The sequence below is a fragment of the Oncorhynchus tshawytscha genome, linkage group LG02 (genome assembly GCF_018296145.1).
Source record: "Oncorhynchus tshawytscha isolate Ot180627B linkage group LG02, Otsh_v2.0, whole genome shotgun sequence".
In the NCBI taxonomy this organism is placed as follows: Eukaryota; Metazoa; Chordata; class Actinopteri; order Salmoniformes; family Salmonidae; genus Oncorhynchus; species Oncorhynchus tshawytscha.
Genome location: NC_056430.1, coordinates 21,656,287 through 21,683,227, shown reverse-complemented (window position 1 = coordinate 21,683,227; position 26,941 = coordinate 21,656,287). Strand labels below are relative to the sequence as shown.

The 26,941-nt window shown below is 42.3% G+C and overlaps 1 protein-coding gene across 2 annotated transcripts in view; it reads right to left on the bottom strand.

Moving 5' to 3' along the window:
- Positions 1 to 26,941, bottom strand: part of LOC112219555 (cadherin-4) — a 342,114-nt gene that overhangs the window by 10,398 nt on the left and 304,775 nt on the right. For both annotated transcript variants that reach the window (XM_024380897.1, XM_024380906.1), the window contains exons 8-9: positions 16,724 to 16,896; positions 4,112 to 4,249 (exon numbers count right to left, since the gene is read on the bottom strand). In XM_024380897.1, coding sequence (XP_024236665.1) covers positions 4,112 to 4,249; positions 16,724 to 16,896 — 311 coding nt within the window. The remainder of the gene's footprint in view (positions 1 to 4,111; positions 4,250 to 16,723; positions 16,897 to 26,941) is intronic.

Genomic DNA, 26,941 nt, shown 5'->3' with positions numbered 1-26,941 from the left:
ACACACACACACAGCTGTCATTGTCAGACAATAATCTGTGTTTCCTCTTGTGATGCGTTAACTGGTTTATGGTGTGTGACTGCCAGCTGCTGTTCCATCTAATGACTTCATCGTGGCGCTATGGCTGCATCCAACCCCCCTCCCCCTCTTCCTCCTCCTTGCCCCCTGTCCCCCACAGCACCGCCACGCCGCTAAGCACAGAAAAAATGTAATATGCACATTATCTGTGGTGTGTGGGCTCCTCTATTTCATTTTCATCCCGAGCTTCAACACAGACAGGAAAAACACTTTCCAAGCTTGTCTGACAACATTGGGAGAGAGAAGGGAAGAGCCAGATTGACATGTGGTATTAAAAACCTTATGCAACTGTTCTAACTGGATAATGCGCTCTGGGTAGATGTCCTCACCCTTGAAAGTAACAGGTGGTATGTCTGATAACCTGTGTAGAGGGCAGTATTTTGATGTTTGGATGAAAAACGTACCCAACTTAAACTGCCTATTTCTCAGGCTCAGAATCTAGGATTTGCATATCATTGTCAGATTAGGATAGAAAACACTCTAAAGTTTCCAAAACTGTCAAAATATTGTCTGTGAGTATAACAGAACTGATATTACAGGCGAAAACCTGAGGAAAATCAAACCAGGAAGTGACCTCTATTTTGAAAGCTCCATGTTCCATAGCCTGCCTTCATTCCATTTAAAGGGATATCAACCAGATTCCTTTCCCTATGGCTCCCCCATGGTGTGAACAGTCTTTAGACATAGTTTCAGGCTTTTATTTCGAAAAATGAGCGAGAAAGATCACATCGCGTCATTGTATGGCTGGGTGCCAGCAGCGTTTTGTATGCGCAACAGCTTGGAGCAGCAGTTTTCTCTCTCTCTCCTATTGAAGAAGCTACATTCCCGGTTGATATATTATCGATTATATATTGTAAAAACAACCTGAGGATAGATTATAAAAAACGTTTGAAATGTTTCTATGAAAATTACGGATACTATTTGGAATTTTTGTCTGCGATGTCGTGACCGCTCGAGCCTGTTGATTTCTGAACATAACGCGCCAACCAAATGGAGGTATTTTGGATTTAAAATAATCTTTATGGAACAAAAGGAACATTTATTGTGTAACTGGGAGTCTCGTGAGTGCAAACATCTGAAGATCATCAAAAGTATGCGATTTAATTTATTGCTTTTCTGACTTTTGTGACTTTAAAAACTCTAAAAACACTTGGCTGCTAGCTGTTTGTAATATTTTTCCTACTGAGAGAGATGTGCTTACATAAACGCTTGGTATGCTTTATCCGAATAGCTTTATTGAAATATGACACACCAGGTGGTTTAACAACAAGCTAAGCTGTATTTTGCTATATTGTACTTGTGATTTCATGAAAATTAAATATTTTTTGTGGTTTAATTTGAATTTGGCACTCTGCAATTTAGCGGTGGTTGACGAAAATGATCCCGCTAACGGGATGGGTGCATCAAGAAGTCTGATAAGCAGCCAGAGACAAACAGATCCAGAAGGGAACCTCCAGTGGTTACTAGTTAGGGAACTGGAGCTCCCAACATGGGCTCATAAAGGCAAGAGGATAAAAATGCATAGTTAAATCAGAATGCTTTATTAAACTCCAATTCAGGTTGAATTGGAATGGAATCCATCTAGTTCAAAATTGAATAGACCCCAACCACTAAACTGCTTTTAACCACAGAGTTGGACACTGAATTGAGAAGAACTGAATAATATAAGAATTGAGCCTGGAAAAAGAGAACACTGCTGTTTCAGAGTGTAGTACTGCATTTTTATTCTCACAAGAGGATCTGCAACTCAACATGAATCTATGGGCTCTTTTAATGTTCTTAATTGAAGCATAGTATTGGTTGAAAACAACAACAGGAACAAAAAGGCAATAATGTTAGCAAGAATTGTGAATAAAAATGCCCTTAAAAACATCTCTTGAAATTCTTCTCTCTCAGTAGAATGGTGCACAGTTAAATGTGTTTTAATGGTTATTATATCCTCCTTGTGATGGTAAAAGAGCCCGAGGCATTGGCAACACCAACACAATTAATTTCTGTTTTCCACGTCACACAAGTGCCACATGCAGTGGTACGTCTACTATCACTGATAGACAAACTTAGTGTTGTGCCAACAATCATGCCACTAACTGTCCTTCAGTAATACGTTTCAGTAAAACTAGTCTGTTCGACACAGAAGTTCTACAGGTAAACCAGGAATAGCATGAAATCAAGGCATACTGGAATCTATCTGGCTGAGATTTGAACATATGAACCTACAGACCACAGCTCCAAACACTCACCATTATGGATGTGAATTGAAAATGTCGACAGGATTATAGAGTTTAGTTTGAGTGTAATACACTTGATTAGATCACACCACCATAACACTAGAAGAGAGAGATTATACAGTCGCTGAATGCAGCCTAATGAGTTGTGGCAAGTACCATTGTCTTTTTGTTTTTCACATAATGATGAACATCACACTCATATTCATGCCCATGTTCTGAAATGAATAAAACATTTGTCTTTTTTCAAATTAGAAGCAATATATCTGCTTGGTTTACGCCCCCGCAAGCAATTTTACTTAATTAGTGTGCTTATGTTTTCTCTCCATCTCCACATGAAAGATGCACATTCTTTCCTGTGTCTGTCATACACAAATAATTACTGAACTGCTCCAAGTGGAGTTTGCTGTGTGGGAAGAGAAGAAAAGGGGTTGACAAACAAAACAACAGAGAATCTTCTAGGAAAATGGGGTGTGTTTGTTTCTGTCTGTGTATGTGTGTGCCGTGAGTAAAGCTGTGTGTGTGTGTCATACACAGCAGTAAGACAGTAAGACAGCTGTCTCTATGACTAACATGTCCTCTCCTGTCCCCACTCCTCTTCTCTGCCTCCCTCTCCCGTCCTCTGCAGTCTGCACCAACATAACCACTGTCCCTCCACAACAGAGGCCCATCCATCTGTTACTGTTGGAACACACAGTTTGACACTTGTGTTCCAAACCATGTGTTCTAAACCATGTTGCCAAAGTTTTTCTTTCTCCTTCTTTGTCATCCTGGTTTGTTTGCTATTATAATTTGTTATCTCTCTTGCAATGCCACGCGGTTCTAAACACTGTGAGGCATTGAGGATTCTCAACACTCTCTCTCCACCCAACACCATGTCTGATACACCAGGGGCACTACAACAGCAGACAGAGGCTGAGTTGTGGAGAGAGTAGAGACAGTGTGGAGTGGAGAGGAGTATGGCAAGGCAGTGTATGTGTGTGTGCCTGTGGAAGTTTGAGTGTTCCCCTGTGAGAGGGGAGAGAGACAGGACAGAGTGGTTCGAGGCGAGGCGTTGTTCAGTGGGCTAGTCTGTGACAGCTGGGGCCTCTTATCAGAGCATCCGGCTGGAACTACACTGCTGCCTGCCTGGCACACTCCTCTCTCTGCAGATGGATGGACACACAGACAGAAAGAGGAGAGAGAGAGGGAGAAAGAGAGAGAAAGAGAAACCAACGAAGGGAGAGACAGACTACTCCTCCCTTTTGATGCACGCATACATGCATGCGCAGACACGCACACACACACACACACAAACACACACGCACAGGCACACACACACAATACGGAAGACAGGCTGCCTCCAGTGCAGATGTGTATGGGACTCGGGCCAGACGCCTGCAGGCAAACCATGGTCACCAGAAGAGCGAGGGCTCCTACCATCACCAAATAGAATGCCTATGATCATTCTCTATCCCCTCTCCCTTTTTGTCCCTCCATGTTGCTCCGTACCCCCTTTACTTCAGTAGCTCTCTCTTTCTCTCTTTCCATTTGGCCCCTTTCTTCTCCCTATTTTTAGACCTGTTTTTCTTTGCCTACTGTTTATCTCTCCACATGTCTCTGTCCCTCTCATCTGTACAGCTCTCTACCCTCCTGTCAAAGAGCCATGACCTTTTGTTCTCTAAGATAGCATCAGACACATGGACTGCATCTACAGCAGAGTTGGGGCACTGCCCTGTTGAATATCCATCAGCTGATGTTATCCTGTCATGAAGACAAATGTGTGGCCCTACAGTAGAGGTCAGTCCTGGGGTGGACAGGAGACTCACCGTCCTGGCGGTCAGCTCGGGAGGATTGTCGTTGATGTCGGTCACAGAGATGAGGGCGGTGGCCGTGTTGGACAGGCCAAAGTTCAGGTTCCCCTCCATATCCGTGGCCTGGACGATGATGATGTACTGGGACACTTTCTGGAAAGACACATCAGATCAAGTGGGTGAATGAATGAATAATCTTTCAGAGTATGTGGGGGCGGTAACTGCACTGTCACACCCCCTCATCTAACATAAAAGCATATATTCACACTAACACTTTGCACCATTGCAGCATAGAAGAGGAGTATCACATTTGCAGCTCTGACACAGCACCCCTGCCAGCATTAATAGCTCTGAGCCTGACACACACACACACACACACACACACACACACACACACACACACACACACACACACACACACACACACACACACACACACACACACACACACACACACACACAAGAGAGTGAAGGCTTAGAAAGTGAGGGAGCTATGAGCGAGAGTGAAAGGCTCATCCATTACGGCCTACAAGCCTTACTTTCAACTCTCTGAGCAGCTCTGATCATCACTCATTCTAATGGAGGTGCTGGCACTTTAAGAAGAACAATTGTGCTGCAAATATTATAGAGAGTGAATGAACATTATTTAGCCCAGTTACAGAGAATAGCTAGAGGCAGTGCTTTGAAAGAACAGTCAATCATGACGTCTGACAGTAGAGAAGACACAGCACACTGAGTCACTGTTCTCTCCTCTCTATTTTGTCATTCTCTGTCACACACACACACATGCACACGCACACGCACACACACACATACACAAAAATAAAACTCATTCATACTTTTCCGCTGTCCATGGTGCTGAAGGTTCACTGTCTATCAGTGCAGCGATAGTGTCTCCCTCTCTCGCTCTCCAGTCTCCCCTGTTCTCTCCCTGTAAGCCTTTCAGAGACACCGCTCCTCTCTGCTCTCATTAATCCATCTGGCTAAACCCCCTATGGTGCTGGTGTGGAGACTGGACGTCAAGGACAGGTCAGTCAATGTGAAGAGGAGAGGAGAGGGAAGCCCATCCTAGCCTGCTGCGTCCAACCTTCCACCATTCAGCAGCCCTGCTATCTGCTATCACTGGGCCAGTTCTGCACTGTTGAGAGCACAGCCTATAACAGCTCTGGGGCCAGGACCTGAATCCCAGAAACATTGATGGTGGAACCCATGGGGCCATCTAGTGAACCCTGATGGACGTCAGTAAAAAGCTGGGGGAAAAAATCAATTCTCTCTCTCTCTCTCTCTGCTCAGGGAGCAGTGTGTTTAATAGTCAGGTCAGGTGATCCAGAGAGGTGTTTTAAAGCACTTAAACTCGCCCAGACTAATTTAAAGTTCTGCAGAGTCATTAGGACTCGCTCCACATGTTAACCTGAACTAGACCAGCTCTATGAATAAAAACTCAATATGGGCTGCTCTTTATTACAGTCATAATGAAATATCAATACCATCTCTTCTCATAGTGCACTGCAGTAATAGACCCTTTACACTCTCTCCAGACTGCCTCACTGTGATTCAGCCACATCAAGGTATCAGTAGTCCTAGATAGCTGCTGTCCAGTGGGTATCCTGACTCTGAGTAGGGAAAGGTGAGTTAAGCCTAACAGCAGGTGGCACTCTCACACAGTAGGGAAAATGGGACATGCTGTCCTGCAGCACTTTGTTCATCACCTGAGAGTTGAGAGAAGTTGATCTAAGTACACACATATGCAAACACACTCGCAAGGCACACCGACACACATCCTCTCCCTCCCGTCAGTTTGGTTGCCCCAACAAGCCAGAAAAAGGGGTCTCTAATGACTCCTCTAGATCTGCTGAACAGAAGTGTGTTAGATTAAAGAGTCCACCTAAGAAAGGAAATAAGCCTTCTTCTTCCACCAAGCAGAACAACAGCAGTGCTTTTCCCACGGGCCTAAGCCCTTGGACTTTAATGGGAAGTGTTGAAAGGCATCTATGGCCATAAGAACAGAGCACCGCTGGAAACGGAGGTCAAATTAGATCCTTTTTACAGGTACTGAATGAGGCTGTTTTTTTTTTACCAGACTGCAGAAAGAGCAAAAGGCTACAGGCTATCAGAACTCAATGGCCAGCATTTCACCAAAAAGGTCAAATGAAAACTAAAAATGGTTGTCCAATGGTCACTGTTCAGAGTTTGAGAGAAACCGAGTTTGTTCTCGAATCTTTGTTGAAAAAATGGCCAACCCAAAAGGGGACGTTACTGACATTGACAACTGAAATGTAAGGTAAGATTTTTACTAGCCAAACATTAATGGAGAATGAGCGGTGTGTGTTTGAGCGGTGTGTGTTTGAGCTGTGTGTGTTTGAGCAGTGTGTGTTAGACAGGGTAGACTGAACATTTGAGAAAGAGAAAGCAAGTGTGAATGAGCACTGCACCAGCACTTTCCGTATTTGTTCTGTGGTTTGTGTTCCAGCCTGTCAGTCTGGTACTGACCACAGTGGTTACCCTGTCACTAACAATCTCCATCAAACAGCCACTGACTCACATTTAACCCAGAGAGACTCCTTCCCATTCACTGCAGCTCTCTGAGGAAAATGGAGCACAGAGCTCCTGCTAAATACACTGTATTAAACACAAAGTCACATGGACACACAATATAAACTTAAACCGTGACCAATATGATCCACTCATGAAATACAGTCATACACAAACCCTCAAAGAAACATCCATATACATATTTGCCACCAGATATGCCAAACAGAGTATGGCTAAGGTTTCTAAAGAAGTAGCCCCTATTGCTGAACCACTTCACCATGTTGAGAGAGTGATACTCAGTCCCCTGGATACGTATGGAAACGCTAAGCCCCTGTAGGTGCCCAGAGCCATGCATGGTCCCCTGCCAGGCCTCTTTACTCCACCAATGGGACAGTGTGTAGGCACTCCAGCACAGTGTCCGATCAATGCCCTAATCAGGCAGAGCAAAGCTGACACTTTCCAAACTGGAGCCGACACGAGTCAGCCACACAGATCAGCATCGTGCCCAGCCAGGCCCCAGAGAGGCTGCAGTAGCCTGGGGGAATGAAAAGAAACAGGCCTGCCACTCCAGCCAGGGCCAGAGAGTACAGAAACACCCCAGCCCAGTTGTGGCACACAGGGGCCAAGGCCACCTAAAGACAGTACGACTGTCTCACACTTAGAAGCTCTGACACCCAGCAGGCTACCTCACATTGTACTCTACCAGTTACAATCAGCTGCACTCAGGACCAGGACTCATTTATAACCGTTGCATAAATGTCACACAAAATATCTCCATGTGCCATTTCTGAAAAGAATACGTACCTCTGTGTTTTTTTGCCCACGCTACAGACAGCTAAATCGGACTTGTAGAAGCCCAATGCACTACTTTTGTGAAAATAGAATAAAAAGAAATAAAAACATTGTTTAGTTTGAAAAAGGCACTGCAAAATATCAAACCATTCTGCCCACACCCCGTACTTCCCGCAGCTATGAGGTGGGGGCAGAATGGTTTGATATTTTGCAGTGCCTTTTTCAAACTAAACATGCATGCTGCCTATAGCAAGTGCCTATCCATGCATTCTGCAAGATTGATTGTATATTGGAAACCATTAAAAAGTAGGCTACAGTCCACACTTCTATGCAAAGGACCAATTATTGTTTCAAATGTTGTTCATCAATAGATTATTGGGTAAAAATGTCCTGACTTGGTACAGGCTCTGAAATGAAACAGGTTTATGATTTCGGACTTCTATCGCACAGCAATACTGCAGCCTACCCGTCCTGTCAAATATTTTACGTAAGCTTTCGGTCTATTTAATGTGTTGGCAGAATGTTTTTTAAAATTCAGTCATTTATGGTGTACTTGGCAAAGGACCGTGACAGTTTCTGAAAGAGAAAACAATGGCAAATAGTTGTGGACCTGTCAGCAGAATGTTTCAATTCAACCATTTTTTTGCATAGACTTTTCCCCCAACCTAAATATGCTGGATTATCCGCAAATTCTGAAACATTGTCTAGGCTACTCAAAACAAATTCAGGAGTACAATAGCATACATACTTCAAACTAAAAGATTAACTGTCAAATTCTTCTGTAGGCTATAAACCACACTGCCTATGGGATCACATACATCAAAACTTGAAATACATAGTCTACCTATTTATATAGACCCAATTAAATGAGAGAGATGCAGATGGTAATTTGATGTATGGCTACAGGAATATGAACCCATCGCAGCTAGAAAAGGTGAGGAATGTATTTCAATCAATGGAATTGTCTGTACAAATTCCAATCCCTCATATTTTATTTGTAAATATATATATATATATATATATATATATATTATATATATATTATATTTTCTAAATATATTTTCCTTTATTATTTTCCCCTAACCCTACCATGCCTCCCATAACTGGAGTAAACTAATACACAACTACACTTACAGTGCCCTTGGAAAGTATTCGGAAACCTGGACTTTTTCAAAGTTTTGTTACGTTACTGCCTTATTCTAAAATTGATTAAATAAAATAAAATAAAAATCTACACACAATACCCCATTGTGACAGAGCAAAAACACGTTTTTAGAAATGTATGCAAAAAAAAAACGTATTTACATAAGTATTCAGACCCTTTGCTATGAGACTTGAAATTGAGCTCAAGTGCATCCTGTTTTCATTGATAATCTTTGAGAAGTTTCTACAACTTGATTGGAGTCCACCTGTGGTAAATTCAATTGACTGGACATGATTTGGAAAGGCACATACCTGTCTATATTAGATCCCACAGATGAAGGTGCATGTCAGAGCAAAAACAAAGCCATGAGGTCAAAGGAGCTCAGAGACAGGATTGGGTCGAGGCACAGATCTGGGGAAGGGTACCAAGACATTTATGCAGCATTGAAGGTCCCAAAGAACACAGTGGCCTCCATCATCCTTAAATAGAAGAAGACTCTTCCTGGAGCTGGCTGCCCGGCCAAACAGAAATCAGGGGAGAAGTGCCTTGGTCAGGGACGTGACCAAGAACCACACCAGAGCTTGAGGATCTGCAGGGAAGAATGGGAAACTCTCCCATACAGGTGTGTCAAGCTTGTAGAGTCATACCCAAGAAGACTTGAGGCTGTAATCGCTGCCAAAGGTGCTTTAACAAAGTACTGAGTAAAGGGTCTGAATACTTAAGTAAATGTGATAGCAATTAAATTTTTTATAAATGTGAAGCAATTTCTAAAAACCTGTTTTTGATTTGTCATTATGGTGTATTGTGTGTAGATTGATGAGGACAAAAACAGTTTAATCAATTTTAGAATAAGGCTGTAACGTCACAAAATGTGGAAAAAGGTTCTGAATGCTTTCTGAATGCACTGTAGGCTTCTACTTCCAACTTATACATACTATATACATTTTACTGACATTTTTTGTTTGTTTTTAGTCCCATCCTTCAGCTCCAGTCAACCCCTCCCATCTATCCCTGAACACATTCCAATTTTGGATTTGCAATATACATTTTGTACTTTGCTGTGACATTCCCCAAAAGTTCTGAACCTTTCTATAGATTCTACCTACTGTAAAATAAAGATACAATTTTTTGCTAAGAGTATTATTATATTATTGATCGATTGGTTATGACTTTTTATAACACCCAGCAGTGCGATCTGCAGAGTTAGCTCCAGGTAAATGTTGCAATTCTTAAGCCATTCCTGAAACTTCGACCAAAAACAAGCTACATATGACAGTACCCAAACAAATGATCTAATGATTCTGTTTCTTCGCAGCAAAATCTGCGGAGCTGAGATGGTTGTATCTCCATATAAATATATATATATATATACAGTGGGTTAAAAAAGTATTTAGTCAGCCACCAATTGTGCAAGTTCTCCCACTTAAAAAGACGAGAGAGACCTGTAATTTTCATCATAGGTACACTTCAACCTATGACAGACAAAATGAGAAAAAAAAAATCCAGAAAATCACATTGTAGGTTTTTTAATGAATTTATTTGCAAATTATGGTGGAAAATAAGTATTTGGTCACCTACAAACAAGCAAGATTTCTGGCTCTCACAGACCTGTACCTTCTTCTTTAAGAGGCTCCTCTGTCCTCCACTTGTTACCTGTATTAATGGCACCTGTTTGAACTTGTTATCAGTATAAAAGACACCTGTCCACAACCTCAAACAGTCACACTCCAAACTCCACTATGGCGAAGACCAAAGAGCTGTCAAAGGACACCAGAAACAAAATTGTAGACCTTCACCAGGCTGGGAAGACTGAATCTGCAATAGGTAAGCAGCTTGGTTTGAAGAAATCAACTGTGGGAGCAATTATTAGGAAATGGAAGACATACAAGACCACTGATAATCTCCCTCGATCTGGGGCTCCACGCAAGATCTCACCCCGTGGGGTCAAAATTATCACAAGAACGGTGAGCAAAAATCCCAGAACCACACGGGGGGACCTAGTGAATGGCCTGCTGGGACCAAAGTAACAAAGCCTACCATCAGTAACACACTACGCCGCCAGGGACTCAAATCCTGCAGTGCCAGACGTGTCCCCCTGCTGAAGCCAGTACATGTCCAGGCCCGTCTGAAGTTCGCTAGAGAGCATTTGGATGATCCAGAAGAAGATTGGGAGAATGTCATATAGAGGACAAAGAATGCTGAGTTGCATCCAAAGAACCATGCCTACTGTGAAGCATGGGGGTGGAAACATCATGCTTGGGGCTGTTTTTCTGCAAAGGGACTGATCCGTGTAAAGGAAAGAATGAATGAATGAATGGGGCCATGTATCGTGAGATTTTGAGTGAAAACCTCCTTCCATCAGCAAGAGCATTGAAGATGAAAAGTGGCTGGGTATTTCAGCATGACAATGATCCAAAACACACCGCCCGGGCAATGAAGAAGTGGTTTCGTAAGAATGTCCTGGCCAGTCTCCAGATCTCAACCCCATAGAAAATCTTCGGAGGGAGTTGAAAGTCCGTGTTGCCCAGCAACAGCCCCAAAACATCACTGCTCTAGAGGAGATCTGCATGGAGGAATGGGCCTTACAGAAAACATTTGACCTCTGTCATTGCCAACAAAGGGTATATAACAAAGTATTGAGATAAACTTTTGTTATTGACCAAATACCTATTTTCCACCATAATTTGCAAATAAATTCATTAAAAATCCTACAATGTGATTTTCTGGATTTTTTTTTCTCATTTTGTCTGTCATAGTTGAAGTGTACCTATGATGAGAACTTGCACAATTAGTGGCTGACTAAATACTTTTTTGCCCCACTGTATATATAACATTCTATTGGTTGCAGGAATTTTGTATAAAAATGTCAATTGAAAACTGAGTTTTGAATCCAGCGTCGATTGGTGTATCAGTTCATAAACATGGAATCGATACATCGAAAATCTATTCAACTATTTTACAATCTATATGTCAGAGTTGTCCATTTTTTGGTTCTTAAATTAAACTGGTATACTTTTTTATTTATTACAATTTTCTTTGTCAAAGTAACAGATACAGTAATCTTGGTTAACCCAGAACTAAAGTATTGCGTAATTGGTCAGATGCTCGATTAAGTTCTGGGTCCTTACATGTCATTATGAGAAGAGATAGAATGAGGATCGTAACCAGAATGAAGAGCTCTATCCTCTCTCTTTGCAAGTTATGGGCATGTCTAAGGGCCAAATGTCCACTCCCCTTCTGAAATTTGAAACCTGCGAAATCGTGATTTGTACAAATAACCAATTCCGAAACAGAACCGGAACTGAGTGGGTAGGTGACAATGCAGTGGGAAAGGACGAGGGAGATCCACGGCTCTGTAAAGGCGGAAGCAGAAACACTTTTTATTCTGTTGGCGTGAGTGAAGAAATGGAGTGGAATACTGTAACATCTAAGAATGAAGCTAGAAGTGCTAAAGTTGTAAATCAAGTATGATAATGCCTCATTGCTTGTTGGAGTACGATTCATGAACAAGGATATTTTTGGGGGGAAACCCGTTTGCAGTAACAAAGATGGTGAAGGATGCATTGGGAGAAGTGGAGTCCGTCAGACTGACCAAGAGTGGTATGATGTTGATTTCATGGTTGTCAAAAGAAGAAAATGAGAAAGCATTGTGGCTCTGCAAATTATTGACGCATGAAGTGGCAAGTTATGATTATCGGAGTAGGGCACCGATAAAAGGTGTCATATCAGGTTTCTCGGTAGATATTGAGGCTTCATGGTTTAAGATGAACATGCCAGGAATAGTTGATTCACATTGCTTAACCCGCAATTTGAATGGTAAAAAGGAATAAAGTTTTGATGAAGAATTTCTCCAAACTCATATAAAGCTGGGATATATGAGATATGCGGTGTGAGCTTATGTACAAAAGTTGCTTTCAATGTCATACATTTTAAAAAGTTTGGCCACGGGTCAAGTGTTTGCAAACGGAAAATCATTGTTGAAGAGTCTAAGGATGCAATGTGTTGCAATTGTGATGGGGATCACATTCCAGAGTTCTCTGAGTGCCCTGTTAGGGTGAAGGAGGAAAAAGTAGAAAGGATCAGGGCTGTCGAGACGTTCTTCTATGCCAGTGGAGATGATGAAGCCTTGGCAGTGGATACCCAGCAGCCTGTGGATGTCAGTCTGAAGAACGCTGATTTTGTTGCATTTATTGTGCAGGTGGTTCATTTTACAGGACAAACAAACAAAAAAAGAAACTGGAAATCATTGTGAAAGCAGCTAAGATATTATTGGATTTCCAGGACTTCTAGGCTGAAACATTGCTGGGAATACTGACTAAATATGTTCCCCCATCTCAGGTCCCAGAGCCTGCTTAGGGATCTGAGTACATTTGACTAAGTGAAGGAGTACATTGAATTTTGTTTTAGTTTTTTGAGAATAATATGTTTTATTTATTTAAAAATAATTTTAAAAAGTATCTCAGTTTTCACCCCACCCAGTAGGTGGTGGAAATAAACCTTTTTTGGATGTAGTTTGCCTATAAAACCTTAAAGAAGAAGAACCGGAACTAATGCAGCTTGTTATCTGTATCATAACAGATCTACGATACCACTTATGTTTATGTAGTATGTCCACAAAAAAACGTTAAAGCCATTTCTCTCTGTTCCACTCAATTAGTAGTTACTGCTCTTTTGCTTGGCAGAGTAACTTCTATATGTACAGTGGCTCTATTTCTCAGACAGAGAAAGAGGGTCCCAGAAACAGCTTAGCCCTGCTTGTTAACCCGTGTGCTGAAACATGCAGTGATACGCGATGGCACGGGAGAGGTGAGGTCAGGGGTGCAGTGAGTGGGAGGGTAATTGGCATTCAGGAGTGTTCAGGGCTGGGTGATGCTGAAGTGTCCTTCATGTCCCCCTGCTCTCCTCCTTGCTGAAGAGGCTCCCTCACCCCTTAATTAACACATGAATATTCCAATTAGACACCAGTGCTACTGATGAAGAGAATTAACTGCTACAAAACTGTGTGTGTGTGTGTGCGTACTGGCATGCGGGTGTGTGCATGCATACCTGTCTGTTAATGCCTGAGAGTGTGTTTACAGTATGTGTGTGACCTTGAGTGTAGGTGGGTGAACACCCAGTTGTCCCAGTTTAATGGGGAGGATCAGTAGGAGAAAGGCAAGTGGGATTGGGCTACTGCTCAATCTAGATTAATGGGATTGACTCCCATTCAATCAGCTGTGGGGGGGACCAGGGAACAGGGAAACAGGCCCTGCATTAACTGCAGACTGACGCCCGACTGTCAACACTATACTATTTAACATCTATACTTAAATGAGAGAAGGGCATGCACACACATAAGGAACTTGCATGAACTTGGGTTTGTTTATTTTCCTGAATATTCACCACAAATCAGATATTAAGCAACTAAACCTGTCAGCCATACCAGTCTTTTATTTTCCATAGAGGTCAAATCGGTCTGCGTTCTAAAGGATGGTCAGGCTGGAGTTATTGCCTAGTGGGACTATTGGGAAATCTCTGAATATAAACGTTATGAGACTCGTGGTGCCAGAGCTCAAAGGTTTATACTCAGCACTTGTACTTTTATGGCTTTGGTAAAATCATCAGACTAAGTGATGAGTATCAAATAATATCATAATGATAGAGTATGTTATACATTTATGTCTTTGGACCATTTAGGAGTAGGATTGGCGGTTGTATTTTGCCCTGAATGTCAGGCCACAGAGTGTTAGGAGTGAGAGTCTGAAATAATGTGAGGGACTGTGAGAGACAGACTGCAGGGTGTTAGGAGTGAGAGTCTGAAATAATGTGAGGGACTGTGAGAGACAGAGGACCGGCATGTTGTCCGGTCCTCTGGCAGTCTCTATGGGGGTGCCACAGGGTTAAATTCTCGGGCCGACTCTTTTCTCTGTTTATATCAATGATGTTGCTCTTGCTGCGGGCTATTCCCTGATCCACCTCTACGCAGACGACACCATTCTGTATACTTCTGGCCGTTCCTTGGACACTGTGCTATCTAACCTCCAAACGAGCTTCAATGCCATACAACACTCCTTCCGTGGCCTCCAACTGTTCTTAAACACTAGTAAAACCAAATGCATGCTCTTCAACCGTTCGTTGCCTGCACCCGCACGCCCGATTAGCATCACCACCCTGGATGGTTCCGACCTAGAATATGTGGACATCTATAAGTACCTAGGTGTCTGGCTAGACTGTAAACTCTCCTTCCAGACTCATATCAAACATCTCCAATCTAAAATCAAATCTAGAGTCGGCTTTCTATTTCGCAACAAAGCCTCCTTTACTCACGCCGCCAAACGTACCCTAGTAAAACTGACTATCCTACCGATCCTCGACTTCGGCGATGTCATCTACAAAATATCTTCCAATACTCTACTCAGCAAACTGGATGCAGTTTATCACAGTGACATCCGTTCCGTTACTAAAGCACGTTATACCACCCACCACTGCGACCTGTATGCTCTAGTCGGCTGGCCCTCGCTACATATTCGTCGCCAGGCCCACTGGCTCCAGGTCTTCTACAAGTCCATGCTAGGTAAAGCTCTGCCTTATCTCAGTTCACTGGTCACGATGGCAACACCCACCCGTAGCACGCGCTCCAGCAGGTGTATCTCACTGATCATCCCTAAAGTTAACACCTCATTTGGCCGCCTTTCCTTCTGGTTCTCTGCTGCTTGTGACTGGAACGAATTGCAAAAATCGCTGAAGTTGGAGACTTTTATCTCCCTCACCAACTTCAAACATCTGCTATCTGAGCAGCTAACCGATCGCTGCAACTGTACATAGTCCATCGGTAAATAGCCCACCCAATTTACCTACCTCATCCCCATACTGTTTTTATTTATTTACTTTTCTGCTCTTTTGCACACCAATATCTCTACCTGTACATGACCATCTGATCATTTATCACTCCAGTGTTAATCTGCAAATTGTAATTATTCGTCTACCTCCTCATGCCTTTTGCACACAATGTATATAGACTCTTTTTTATTTTTTTCTACTGTGTTATTGACTTGTTTATTGTTTACTCCATGTGTAACTTGTGTGTGTTGTTGTCTGTTCACACTGCTATGCTTTATCTTGGCCAGATCGCTGTTGTAAATGAGAACTTGTTCTCAACTAGCCTACCTGGTTAAATAAAGGTGAAATATATATATTTTTTTTAACAGACTGCAGGGTGTTAGGAGTGAGAGTCTGAAATAATGTGAGGGACTGTGAGAGACAGACTGCAGGGTGTTAGGAGCGTGAGTCTGAGATAATGTGAGGGACTGTGAGAGACAGACTGCAGGGTGTTAGGAGTGAGAGTCTGAAATAATGTGAGGGACTGTAAGAGACAGACTGCAGGGTGTTAGGAGTGTGAGTCTGAAATAATGTGAGGGACTGTGAGAGACAGACTGCAGGGTGTTAGGAGTGTGAGTCTGAGATAATGTGAGGGACTGTGAGAGACAGACTGCAGGGTGTTAGGAGAGTGAGTCTGAGATAATCTGAGGCACTGTGAGAGACCAGACTGCAGGGTGAGAACAGCCTCTCATAAAAGACTCTGCCGACAGCCTGCTGATGCATTATGGGATAAACAGAGTTGACCCTCCATGATCTCCCTTAATAGTGATCTAAGAAGAAGTGGGATAAGGAGGGGCACACACCTGCAGGGGTAGGGTAGAGGATAAATCAGGTGAAATCCATTCCCATGACCCCCTCCAGGAGGACCAGAATGTGTTGATATTTTATAGTCATTAATGGTGCTGTTTGCAGGGTTGGGGTCAATTCTACTGTCAACTGAATCGGACATGAACAGTCTCTAAACATTAATAATATAATTCAGTTTCTGAACAGACTAGAATATAGATAGGAATTGACCCCAACCCTGTCTGACTATTTTACTCATAATGGTTAAGGTTTAGTCTAGGGAGGGAGGGAATCCTGAGTTAGTTATTAAGGGCAAAAGGTGACTGACTGGTGTACAGGGGTGGTGACCTATAGGAATGAGAACACCATCCACTGTCAGACTATAGCTAACACCAACAACATACACTGTGGATGTGCAGTAACAGGCTGACATGAAACTGATCCAACAGGAAGTCAATGCCCCTTCATCCCCCCTGCTCCCCTGACAGACAGTGTGACCTTGTTGTGCTACTGACCTCCCTGTCCAGGCCAGCAGCCATGGTGAAGATGTCTCCCGTCTCACTGTTGATGGTGAACATGTTGGGGATGGGCATGTGGGGGGTCTGGGACAGGATCCGGTAGCGCACCATCCCATTGGCTGTGGTGTCATCATCTGAGTCGTTGGCTGTCACTTGCATCACCAACGTGCCTGCCAACAGAGAAGAGAAACAGCCAGCAACAGTTAGAGGAAAACACTGTGAATCGCTCAGTGAAGGAAACACCTCCTACTGGCAAAGACAGAGCTAGGATCAGTCATACAAACACCAAGAGATTTAACATATGTGCCCCATTCTCATACACCCATTTGAAAACAGTATAAATTTCAATATATTTAACTCAATGTAAAATGTATTTAAAATATATCCACATACATTTGCATCTTTGCTGAAATGCATGTAATGCATTAACAGGGTGACACAAATGGTTCCTAATTCGGCATATGACATAGTTTGTCCCTTCAGAGGATACTTAAATGACTCTTTACATGTTGATCAATGGAGATATTTTAACATTCTGTCATAAAGAGCACATGTTTTCTAAAAAAACAAAAAAATTCCCATCTCAAGAGGATAAAATACATTTTAAAAATTACTATAGTAAGTGCCTATCTTCAGCTTACGCCTGTATGTAGTCTGATACCAAAGGTTGGGCTTGTACACTGCCAGTTCTGGAGTCTTAAAGGGAATCTTCACTTGTTCTACTTCATATTCATCCTCTCCAGCACCACCTGAACATCAACATATGTGAAAATTGTGTTTTTCAATGTTTTGCAGTAAAAAAGGAAGAGAAAGAGAAGTGTTTCCAATGACATTATCAACCAATTAGTAGACAATTATTAGGCAATGCCTACTCAAAACTGGTCAAAACCACACGGATGCCATTGGAAACACATCTTTATCTCTACTACAAAACATTGAAAAGTGCCATTTTCACATATATGGTGATGTTGTGGGGTGGTACTAGAGATGATGAATATGAAGTTGAAATATTTACATTTTCCTGATACTGACATACAGTGCATTTGGAAAGTATTCCTACCCCTTGACTTTTTCTACATTTTGTTATGTTACAGCCTTATTTTAAAATGGTTAAAATGTTGTTTTTTCCCCCCTCATCAATGTGCACACAATACATTATAGTTGAAAAGCAAAAACAGGTTTTTAGCAATGTTTGCAAATGTATTAAAAATAAAAACTGAAATATCACATTATCATAAGTATTCAGACCCTTTACTGAGTACAATGTTGAAGCACCTTTGGCAGTGATTACAGCCGCGAGTCTACTTGGGTATGATGCTACAAGCTTGGCACACCTGTATTTTGGGAGTTTCTCCCATTCTTCACTGCAGATCCTCTCAAGCTCTATGGTCCTGAGCACCTTTTGGTGCCTTTGGCAAACTACAAGCGGGCTGTCATGTGCCTATTAGTGAGGAGTGGCTTCCATCTGGCCACTTTACCATGAAGGCATGATTGATGGAATGCTGCAGAGATGGTTGTCCTTCTGGAAGGTTCTCCCATTTCCACAGAGGAACTCTGGAGCTCTGTCAGAGTTACCATTGGGGTCTTGGTCACCTCCCTGACCAAAGACCTTCTACCCTGATTTCTCAGTTTGGCCGGGGGGCCAGCTCTAGAAAGAGTGTTGGCGGTTCCAAACTTCTTCCATTTCAGAATGATGGAGACCACTGTGTTCTTGGGGACCTACAATGCTACAGAAATGTTTTGGTACCCTTCCCCAGATCTGTGCCTCGACACAATCCTGTCTCAGAGCTTTACGGACAATTCCTTCGACCTCATGGCTTGGTTTTTGCTCTGACATGCACTGTCAACTGTGGGACCTTATATAGACAGGTGTGTGCCTTTCCAATTAATGTCCAATAATTTGAATTTACCACAGGTGGACTCCTATCAAGTTGTAGAAACATCTCAAGGACAATCAATGGAAACAGGATGAACGTCTGCTCAATTTTGAGTCTAATAGCAAAGGGTCTGAATACTAAATATAGTATTTCTGTTTTTAATTTTTAATACCTTTGCAGATTCTAAAAACCTGTTTTCGCTTTGTCGTTATGGGGTACTGTAAGTAGATTTGATTCAATCTTTTTTTCATAATTTTAGAATAAGGATGTAACGTAACAAAATATGGAAAAGGTCAAGAGGTCTGAATACTTTCCGAATGCAAGTGCAGGTGACAATAAAGAGCTCAATTGTTAAGACAGTAACCAATTCATTACAATATGATTTGGCCAATGTTTCATATTTGCCATACATTTGAATGGAAACACATATTTCTTACAAATAAAATCAAATGTAATATATTTCACAAGGCATTTCCAAATACATTTCAAAATATATTTAACAAAACACATCAATAAATATAGTCTAAAATACATTGTTTGATGTATGTATGTGTTTTATAATGCATTTTGAAATACATTAAATACATTTTCCGATGTATTTAACATATTAAGATATACATTTTACATACATTCAAAAAACATTTTGTAATATATATGTATTTTAAAAACAACACATTACACATTTCCTAAAGAATTTATAAATATATATATTTTAAATGGGTGGTATGGGTGCACACACACAACCTGAAAATACAACACACACACACACACACACACACACACACACACACACACACACACACACACACACACACACACACACACACACACACACACTTCAAACCAAATTTAATTTCAAGCCCATTCCCTGCATCTATGTCCTCAGTGAAGGGAAACTTTCTGATCAGGGGCTCCTGGGGGGAAATAAGTAGACAATACAAACTCATCCCATCCTTGTATATAGTAGGCTGTCAGGCAGGCAGGTTGAAGTTCCTTCCTATAGAGTCCATTTAGTAATGAGCAGCACTGGCTCTTCCGCCATTTCCACCATCCATTACTTCAGCCTTCAACGGCACGGATGCCCTTAATGCTCCGATGCGCTCTCGCTATTTGTCTTGGAATCATGGGTAAAAACAAAGCCATTTAAGGCTAAAGGTGTATGTGTGTGTGTGTGTGTGTGTGTGTGTGTGTGTGTGTGTGTGTGTGTGTGTGTGTGTGTGTGTGTGTGCGTGTGCGTGTGTGTGTGTGTAGACGTGGTGGGGATGGGGAGGGGGTGAAAGGGCTGTGTCCCAATCTCCCCGAGCAGAATTATTGATTTGTAAGAGCTTGTCAGCCAGGCTCACAAATGTGACCAGGCAATTAGGAGCACTCTGTGCAGGAAAAGGGAGAGATCACCTCGTTCCTCTCCCCAGCTCAGGGAAAATGTCACTCTCCATCAGGCAGCCATTTAAAGGCTGCTACTGCTGCTGAAGCTGCTGCTGCTGCACCAGGAGGAGAGCTAGGCTCCTGTCAGCTTAGGGGGATAGAGTGGCAGAGGCAGAGAGACGCAGGAGCACACACACACTAGGGTTGTTATACTGTATAAGGAGGTAGAAACAAAGAGGAGAGACCAGGGGAGAGATGAAGAGGAGAAGAGACAGATAAGCATATACAGAGAGATATAGAGATGCATAGACAGAGACTGAGAGAAGTACAGGAAGAGAGAAAGAGATAAGCAAAGAGGGATAGAGAGATAAAAGAAAGAGAAACAAGAACCATTGGCGCTAATCCAAGGTCACTTTTGCTGTAGATCAGCTGCAGAACTAGGCACAGGGACAGTATTAGATTAGGTTTAGGTAGTGTAAATATGTTGAATTTTAGACAGGAAGGAGAAGACACACATGATGGGTTCTCACAGCTACAGGTGTTTGTTCTGTTGGCTCTCATAATTGGGCAGAGATAGCACCATCATTCCCGTTACAGCCAGCATCGACGGGATAATTGTAGCTGAGAATTCTATTTCAAACTTCATTAAGTTTCAAAGCAGGATTTGTCACTTTTCCCAAGGAGAGAAAAAAACAGAGAGAAGGGGAGAGAACCAAGGAAGGGAGCGAGAAGAAAAACAATTACTCTTATTCCAGAGAGGGGAACATCAATATTTGAACAACCTTTCAGTCCGAAGGAGGAAAAAAGAAGTGATGTATCGTAAGTAAACTCTGACATCTTTAATTTCAATAAGAGGGATTCTTTAATAAGCTTAAAGAGTGCTCTTTGTCTAAGAATGTGGCCATGCCTGAAAGGGTTAACCTCTTAGCCCGTTTAATTCCTTTTTAATTTGAAAACTAATTCCAAATCCTAATTGCTTTACCGCCAAAACCGCTGGGGCTGAACATTTCACTGGTGGCAGGCAGGCAGGGAAGGCATGTTGGCCATTTGGTCACACGGGAGAGAGAGCGAGGGAGTTGAGACCACTGTTGGGCTCCATCAACTTCCTAAACATTACTGAGCTTGAGGTTAACACCTGGCTTCCAATTACAGAAGGAGAGAGAGAGAGAGTGGAGGACAGAAAAGGGGGCAACATGAGAGAGAGAGATGGACACAAGCACAGATGCAGAGAGATACCATGGCAAGAAATTGAAAGTGATGGAAAGGGAAAGGGACAGAGAATACAGAGGGCAGGCAGGAAATGACACTAAAATGGGTTGGCAAAAGAAAAAGAAGGGAAAAGACAAGAAAAGGAGGCTAAGAGGAAGATAATACCATGCATTTAGAGGGGGCCAGGAAAGTAGAGTACAATAGTGATTTGGGGAGGCAGTAGTAAGTGAATGAGTGAGTGGGGAAGGGCAGGGCAGGGCAGGAGGAGAGGTATAAGGCAGAGGAGGAGATGTGAGATGTGGCAGATAAAAGGGGACACAAAGCATAGTGGTCACACAGAGCTGGCTCTAATGGCACTGCTGGCCCTCCCAGGGCTGTTACCAGAGCACATTGCAGCTCCACCCACCATCATACACAACCCTGGCAAGCCCGGGAGGGGCCAATAAAAACCAGCTACCAGAAAATTACCTCCAAATCTGACCGCATTCACACCTCAATGCATGGGCAGTCAGAACATTTTAACTGCCCAACTGCAATGTCTCTTCACAACGTTCCATGCTGAGGGAATATTAGAGTACAGTACAGTACAGACTTGAGGGAGAAGAAATCTCTTTTATATCTCTGGTGTAAATAAAGTCTCTAAGGAACAAAACATGTTTACGATATCCATGCCGGGTGTGTGTTTGTGAATGTAAAACTTCAGAATTTGTAACAAACCAGAGCACTCACTGGTGTCTGAAGCTACTTTCCATCAGCATCTCTGGGTGACCCTTCCTGCTAAATGCACTCCCAGCTCTGAGACTCAATCTATTTGGTATTAATTGTAACAGAGTGGCTCCTCTGTGAACAATCAGCCAGGCAAATGTGCTCTCCTGCACTCAGCGCAGAATAGCAGTCGGTCACACACTCTGGATCCATTACACTGCCTGAAACATCCCTGAGTTCCTCCATCTCTCCTCTCCTGTGTACAGATGCTGAGGCCTAATTAGTCCCCCAGGCCAAGAGGCAGTGGAAACTCTCAAGTCTTTCTCCGACTGTTAGCAAACTCTTTAGGACTGAAAGAGGCCTCCCTCAGATTACAAATTGAGAGTGTGAGAAAGCACACAGTATATACAGTGGTGGAAAAAGTACCCAATTGTCATACTTGAGTAAAAGTAAAGATACTTTAATAGAAAATTACTCATGTAAAAGTGAGTCACCTGGTAAAATACTACTTGAGTAAAAGTCTAAAAGCATTTTGTTTCAAATATACTGAAGTATCAATTCAATGTAATTGCTAAATGTATAAATATTTTCAAATTCCTTAATCAGCCTTTCTTAAAGTATGGGTCGTCACGGACTGTTAAAGGTGGGTTGCAACGTGTCAGAGTAAATGTATAATAATTTATTAATTACTGGAATTGATTTAGCCAAGTTCATCTGCGCTCTCTGTTGAGTGTGCTCTCTGTTTAGCAACGGTCTCTGCTCAATTCAGCCACGCGAGTGTGAGAGGGAGATGCCCATGTGCTTTGCGGTTTTACCGTATCATTTTTCTGCAGTTTTTTTGAAGATCACTCCCGACAGACACGATGCAGTGCAACATTCAGCAGCAGATGATGCTCTGTCAGCCATTGACTTGTCATTCCTACTCACCATCACTCACTGCTGTCATCAAATGGACTCATGCTAGCCACAAGTTCTGACTGACCTCAATTGTCATGAAACGCATATACAGCGATTTGTTTCTCTCTCTTTCAAACAAACTTATAAAGAGGAGCACCCACAATATGTTTCATGTGGGGAAGTGCTTAGTAATGAGTCTCTCAAAATGAACAAATTATTAAAACAACACGTCCTGACCAAACATCCACATCTCTTTCAGAACAGGGCAGAATGCTTCAGGAAACAATTGTTATTCTTAACTGGAATAAACTGATTAAAGCAAGATGCTTTTTGAAGGAAACTCACTCACAGTTCTGGGTTATTCATCTACAGCAAGAAATGTTCTCCTGCCTGACTGAGAAAGCAGTAGATGTTCTGATCCAGTTTGGCACCACATACAAATGCAAGCCAGGGTTCTCAAGTACAGAAACAGTGTCGATGCTGAGCCTGACCTCAGTGTTACACTGTCAAAAACTGATCCCAGAATAGACATGCTTGTTGAAAACTTCAACCAGCCACACACCTCTCATTGGGAATGTGTGTGTGTGTGTGTGTTTATTCCAGTTCAGAATAAAACATATGTATTTTAACAGCAACAGTTCCAACCTAGACTTTCTATCAACAATAATTTATACAGTAAGCTGTACAGTAGGCCTGATAATTTTTCATATGTACAGTTACTTGCGGTTGCACTATCAAAAAGCCTGTGTGTGTGTTCTGTTATTCATCAGTGTGATGTGATCAATCAGTTTATTCCAGTTCAGAAGGAAAATAATTTATTGTATTTTAACAACAACAGTTCCAACCTAGACAGATATGTAAGAGTGTTTTTAAATGGGGAAAATGAACATTAATATATATTAATATGGATATTTAATGTCATTATTATTTGATTTCGTCTATGTTGCATTTGTTTTAGACACAAGGGCAATGAAATGTACCAATATTTATGTATTGTTGCATATTCTCTTAAGCTTGGGTCCCAGGAAAATACAGAATTTCTAATTTGGTCCCAGGCTGAAAAAGTTTAAGAGCCTCTACTTTATATAAAGCAAACCAGGCGGAATAATTTTCTTGTTTTTTAAGTTTATGGAAAGCCAGTGGCACACTCCAACAATCAAGACATAATTTACAAAAGAAGCATGTGTTTAGTGAGTCCGCCAGATCAGAGGCTGTAGGGATGACCAGGGATGACCAGACAAAACAGAGATGCTTGTTCTAGGTCCCAAGAAACAAAGAGATATTCTGTTGAATCTGACAATTAATCTTAATGGTTGTACAGTCGTCTCAAATAAAACTGTGAAGGACCTCGGCGTTACTCTGGACCCTGATCTCTCTTTTGAAGAACATATCAAGACCATTTCAAGGACATCTTTTTTCCATCTACGTAACATTGCAAAAATCAGAAACTTTCTGTCCAAAAATGATGCAGAAAAATTAATCCATGCTTTTGTCACTTCTAGGTTAGACTACTGCAATGCTCTATTTTCCGGCTACCCGGATAAAGCACTAAATAAACTTCAGTTAGTGCTAAATACGGCTGCTAGAATCCTGACTAGAACCAAAAAATTTGATCATATTACTCCAGTGCTAGCCTCTCTACACTGGCTTCCTGTCAAAGCAAGGGCTGATTTCAAGGTTTTACTGCTAACCTACAAAGCATTACATGGGCTTGCTCCTACCTATCTCTCTGATTTGGTCCTGCCGTACATACCTACACGTACGCTACGGTCACAAGACGCAGGCCTCCTAATTGTCCCTAGAATTTCTAAGCAAACAGCTGGAGGCAGGGCTTTCTCCTATAGAGCTCCATTTTTATGGAACGGTCTGCCTACCCATGTCAGAGACGCAAACTCGGTCTCAACCTTTAAGTCTTTACTGAAGACTCATCTCTTCAGTGGGTCATATGATTGAGTGTAGTCTGGCCCAGGAGTGGGAAGGTGAACGGAAAGGCTCTGGAGCAACGAACCGCCCTTGCTGTCTCTGCCTGGCCGGTTCCCCTCTTTCCACTGGGATTCTCTGCCTCTAACCCTATTACAGGGGCTGGGTCACTGGCTTACTGGGGCTCTCTCATGCCGTCCCTGGAGGGGGTGCGTCACCTGAGTGGGTTGATTCACTGTTGTGGTCATCCTGTCTGGGTTGGCGCCCCCCTTGGGTTGTGCCGTGGCGGAGATCTTTGTGGGCTATACTCAGCCTTGTCTCAGGATGGTAAGTTGGTGGTTGAAGATATCCCTCTAGTGGTGTGGGGGCTGTGCTTTGGCAAAGTGGGTGGGGTTATATCCTTCCTGTTTGGCCCTGTCCGGGGGTGACCTCGGATGGGGCCACAGTGTCTCCTGACCCCTCCTGTCTCAGCCTCCAGTATTTATGCTGCAGTAGTTTATGTGTCGGGGGGCTGGGGTCAGTTTGTTATATCTGGAGTACTTCTCCTGTCCTATTCGGTGTCCTGTGTGAATCTAAGTGTGCGTTCTCTAATTCTCTCCTTCTCTCTTTCTTTCTCTCTCTCGGAGGACCTGAGCCCTAGGACCTGAGCTCCAGGACTACCTGACATGATGACTCCTTGCTGTCCCCAGTCCACCTGGCCATGCTGCTGCTCCAGTTTCAACTTCCACCTGACTGTGCTGCTGCTCCAGTTTCAACTGTTCTGCCTTATTATTATTCGACCATGCTGGTCATTTATGAACATTTGAACATCTTGGCCATGTTCTGTTATAATCTCCACCCGGCACAGCCAGAAGAGGACTGGCCACCCCACATAGCCTGGTTCCTCTCTAGGTTTCTTCCTAGGTTTTGGCCTTTCTAGGGAGTTTTTCCTAGCCACCGTGCTTCTACACCTGCATTGCTTGCTGTTTGGGGTTTTAGGCTGGGTTACTGTACAGCACTTTGAGATATCAGCTGATGTACGAAGGGCTATATAAATACATTTGATTTGATTTGATTTGATTTGGATGTTCTCTTGATAAGTGTGTGAATTACACAATTTTCCTGTCCTGCCAAAATGTAATGAGAGCTTTTGGGTGGCAGGTGAAATGTATGGAGTAAAAAGTACATACTTGTCTTTAGGAATGTAGTGATGTAAAAGTAGTCAAAAATATGATTAGTAAAGTAAAGTAATACTTTCAAGTACTTTTACTTAAATACTTTACACCTCTTCTCATTTCAGAGTGTCTCAAGTTTCAACAAGATTGAGAACTCTTTTTCCATCACTGACTATAGCATTTTGGTGTTTTTCCACCAAATTTGTCTGATCTCCTATGCATGAGGAGAACGTGGTGGTGGTGTTGAGTTTTTTTCCCCCATAGACAAGGGTTCACCAATGTCAGTGTAACTTATCAATTTACAATAACCATCCAATAACTTGTAGAGCTCATGCGGTAAGTGCTAAGCAAACTCGTAGAACACCCTGGTGATGACACTTGAATGAACACACACCACTGATAATTTTCCCTGTCTGAATCACAATAACAATTGGATTAGTTCTAATTGGATTACTAATTATGTAGTGTAATTGCCTAATTACTTACATGTAAGACTGATCAAATCCAATGACATGCTCGTTTCTGTGTCTCCCGATGGGTGTACGTCTGTGTTGGCGAGAGTGCCATTTTAAACCCACTTTCACTGATGGATTGATTTGACACAGAATGTTGCATCTGGCGACAGCGATAAGGGCAACTCCCCGCAGGTCTGTCTCTTTTAATGGTTTTATATAGCAGCCATAGTAGATGGAGGATCAGCTGTAATGCTTCAGAGGCATTTTGATATTAAGAGTCTTCTAGTCTTATAGACATGTCTCTTTTAGAGCTGAACACATCCCATCCCCCTTTACTCTAAGCAGTTAGAAAAACATTCTGTCTGATGGAACCAAAAGACTTATGGGAGGACCATTCTCATTACCAGCCTAAAGTGAGCAGTTTAAAGTTTAAGTGATTAGTTGGATAAAATAATGCTGAACTTCTTTATGTTTTAAATGCTCCAGAAAAGTATAACCATCCCACAGAACATACAGTGCCTTGCGAAAGTATTCGGCCCCCTTGAACTTTGCGACCTTTTGCCACATTTCAGGCTTCAAACATAAAGATATAAAACTGTATTTTTTTGTGAAGAATCAACAACAAGTGGGACA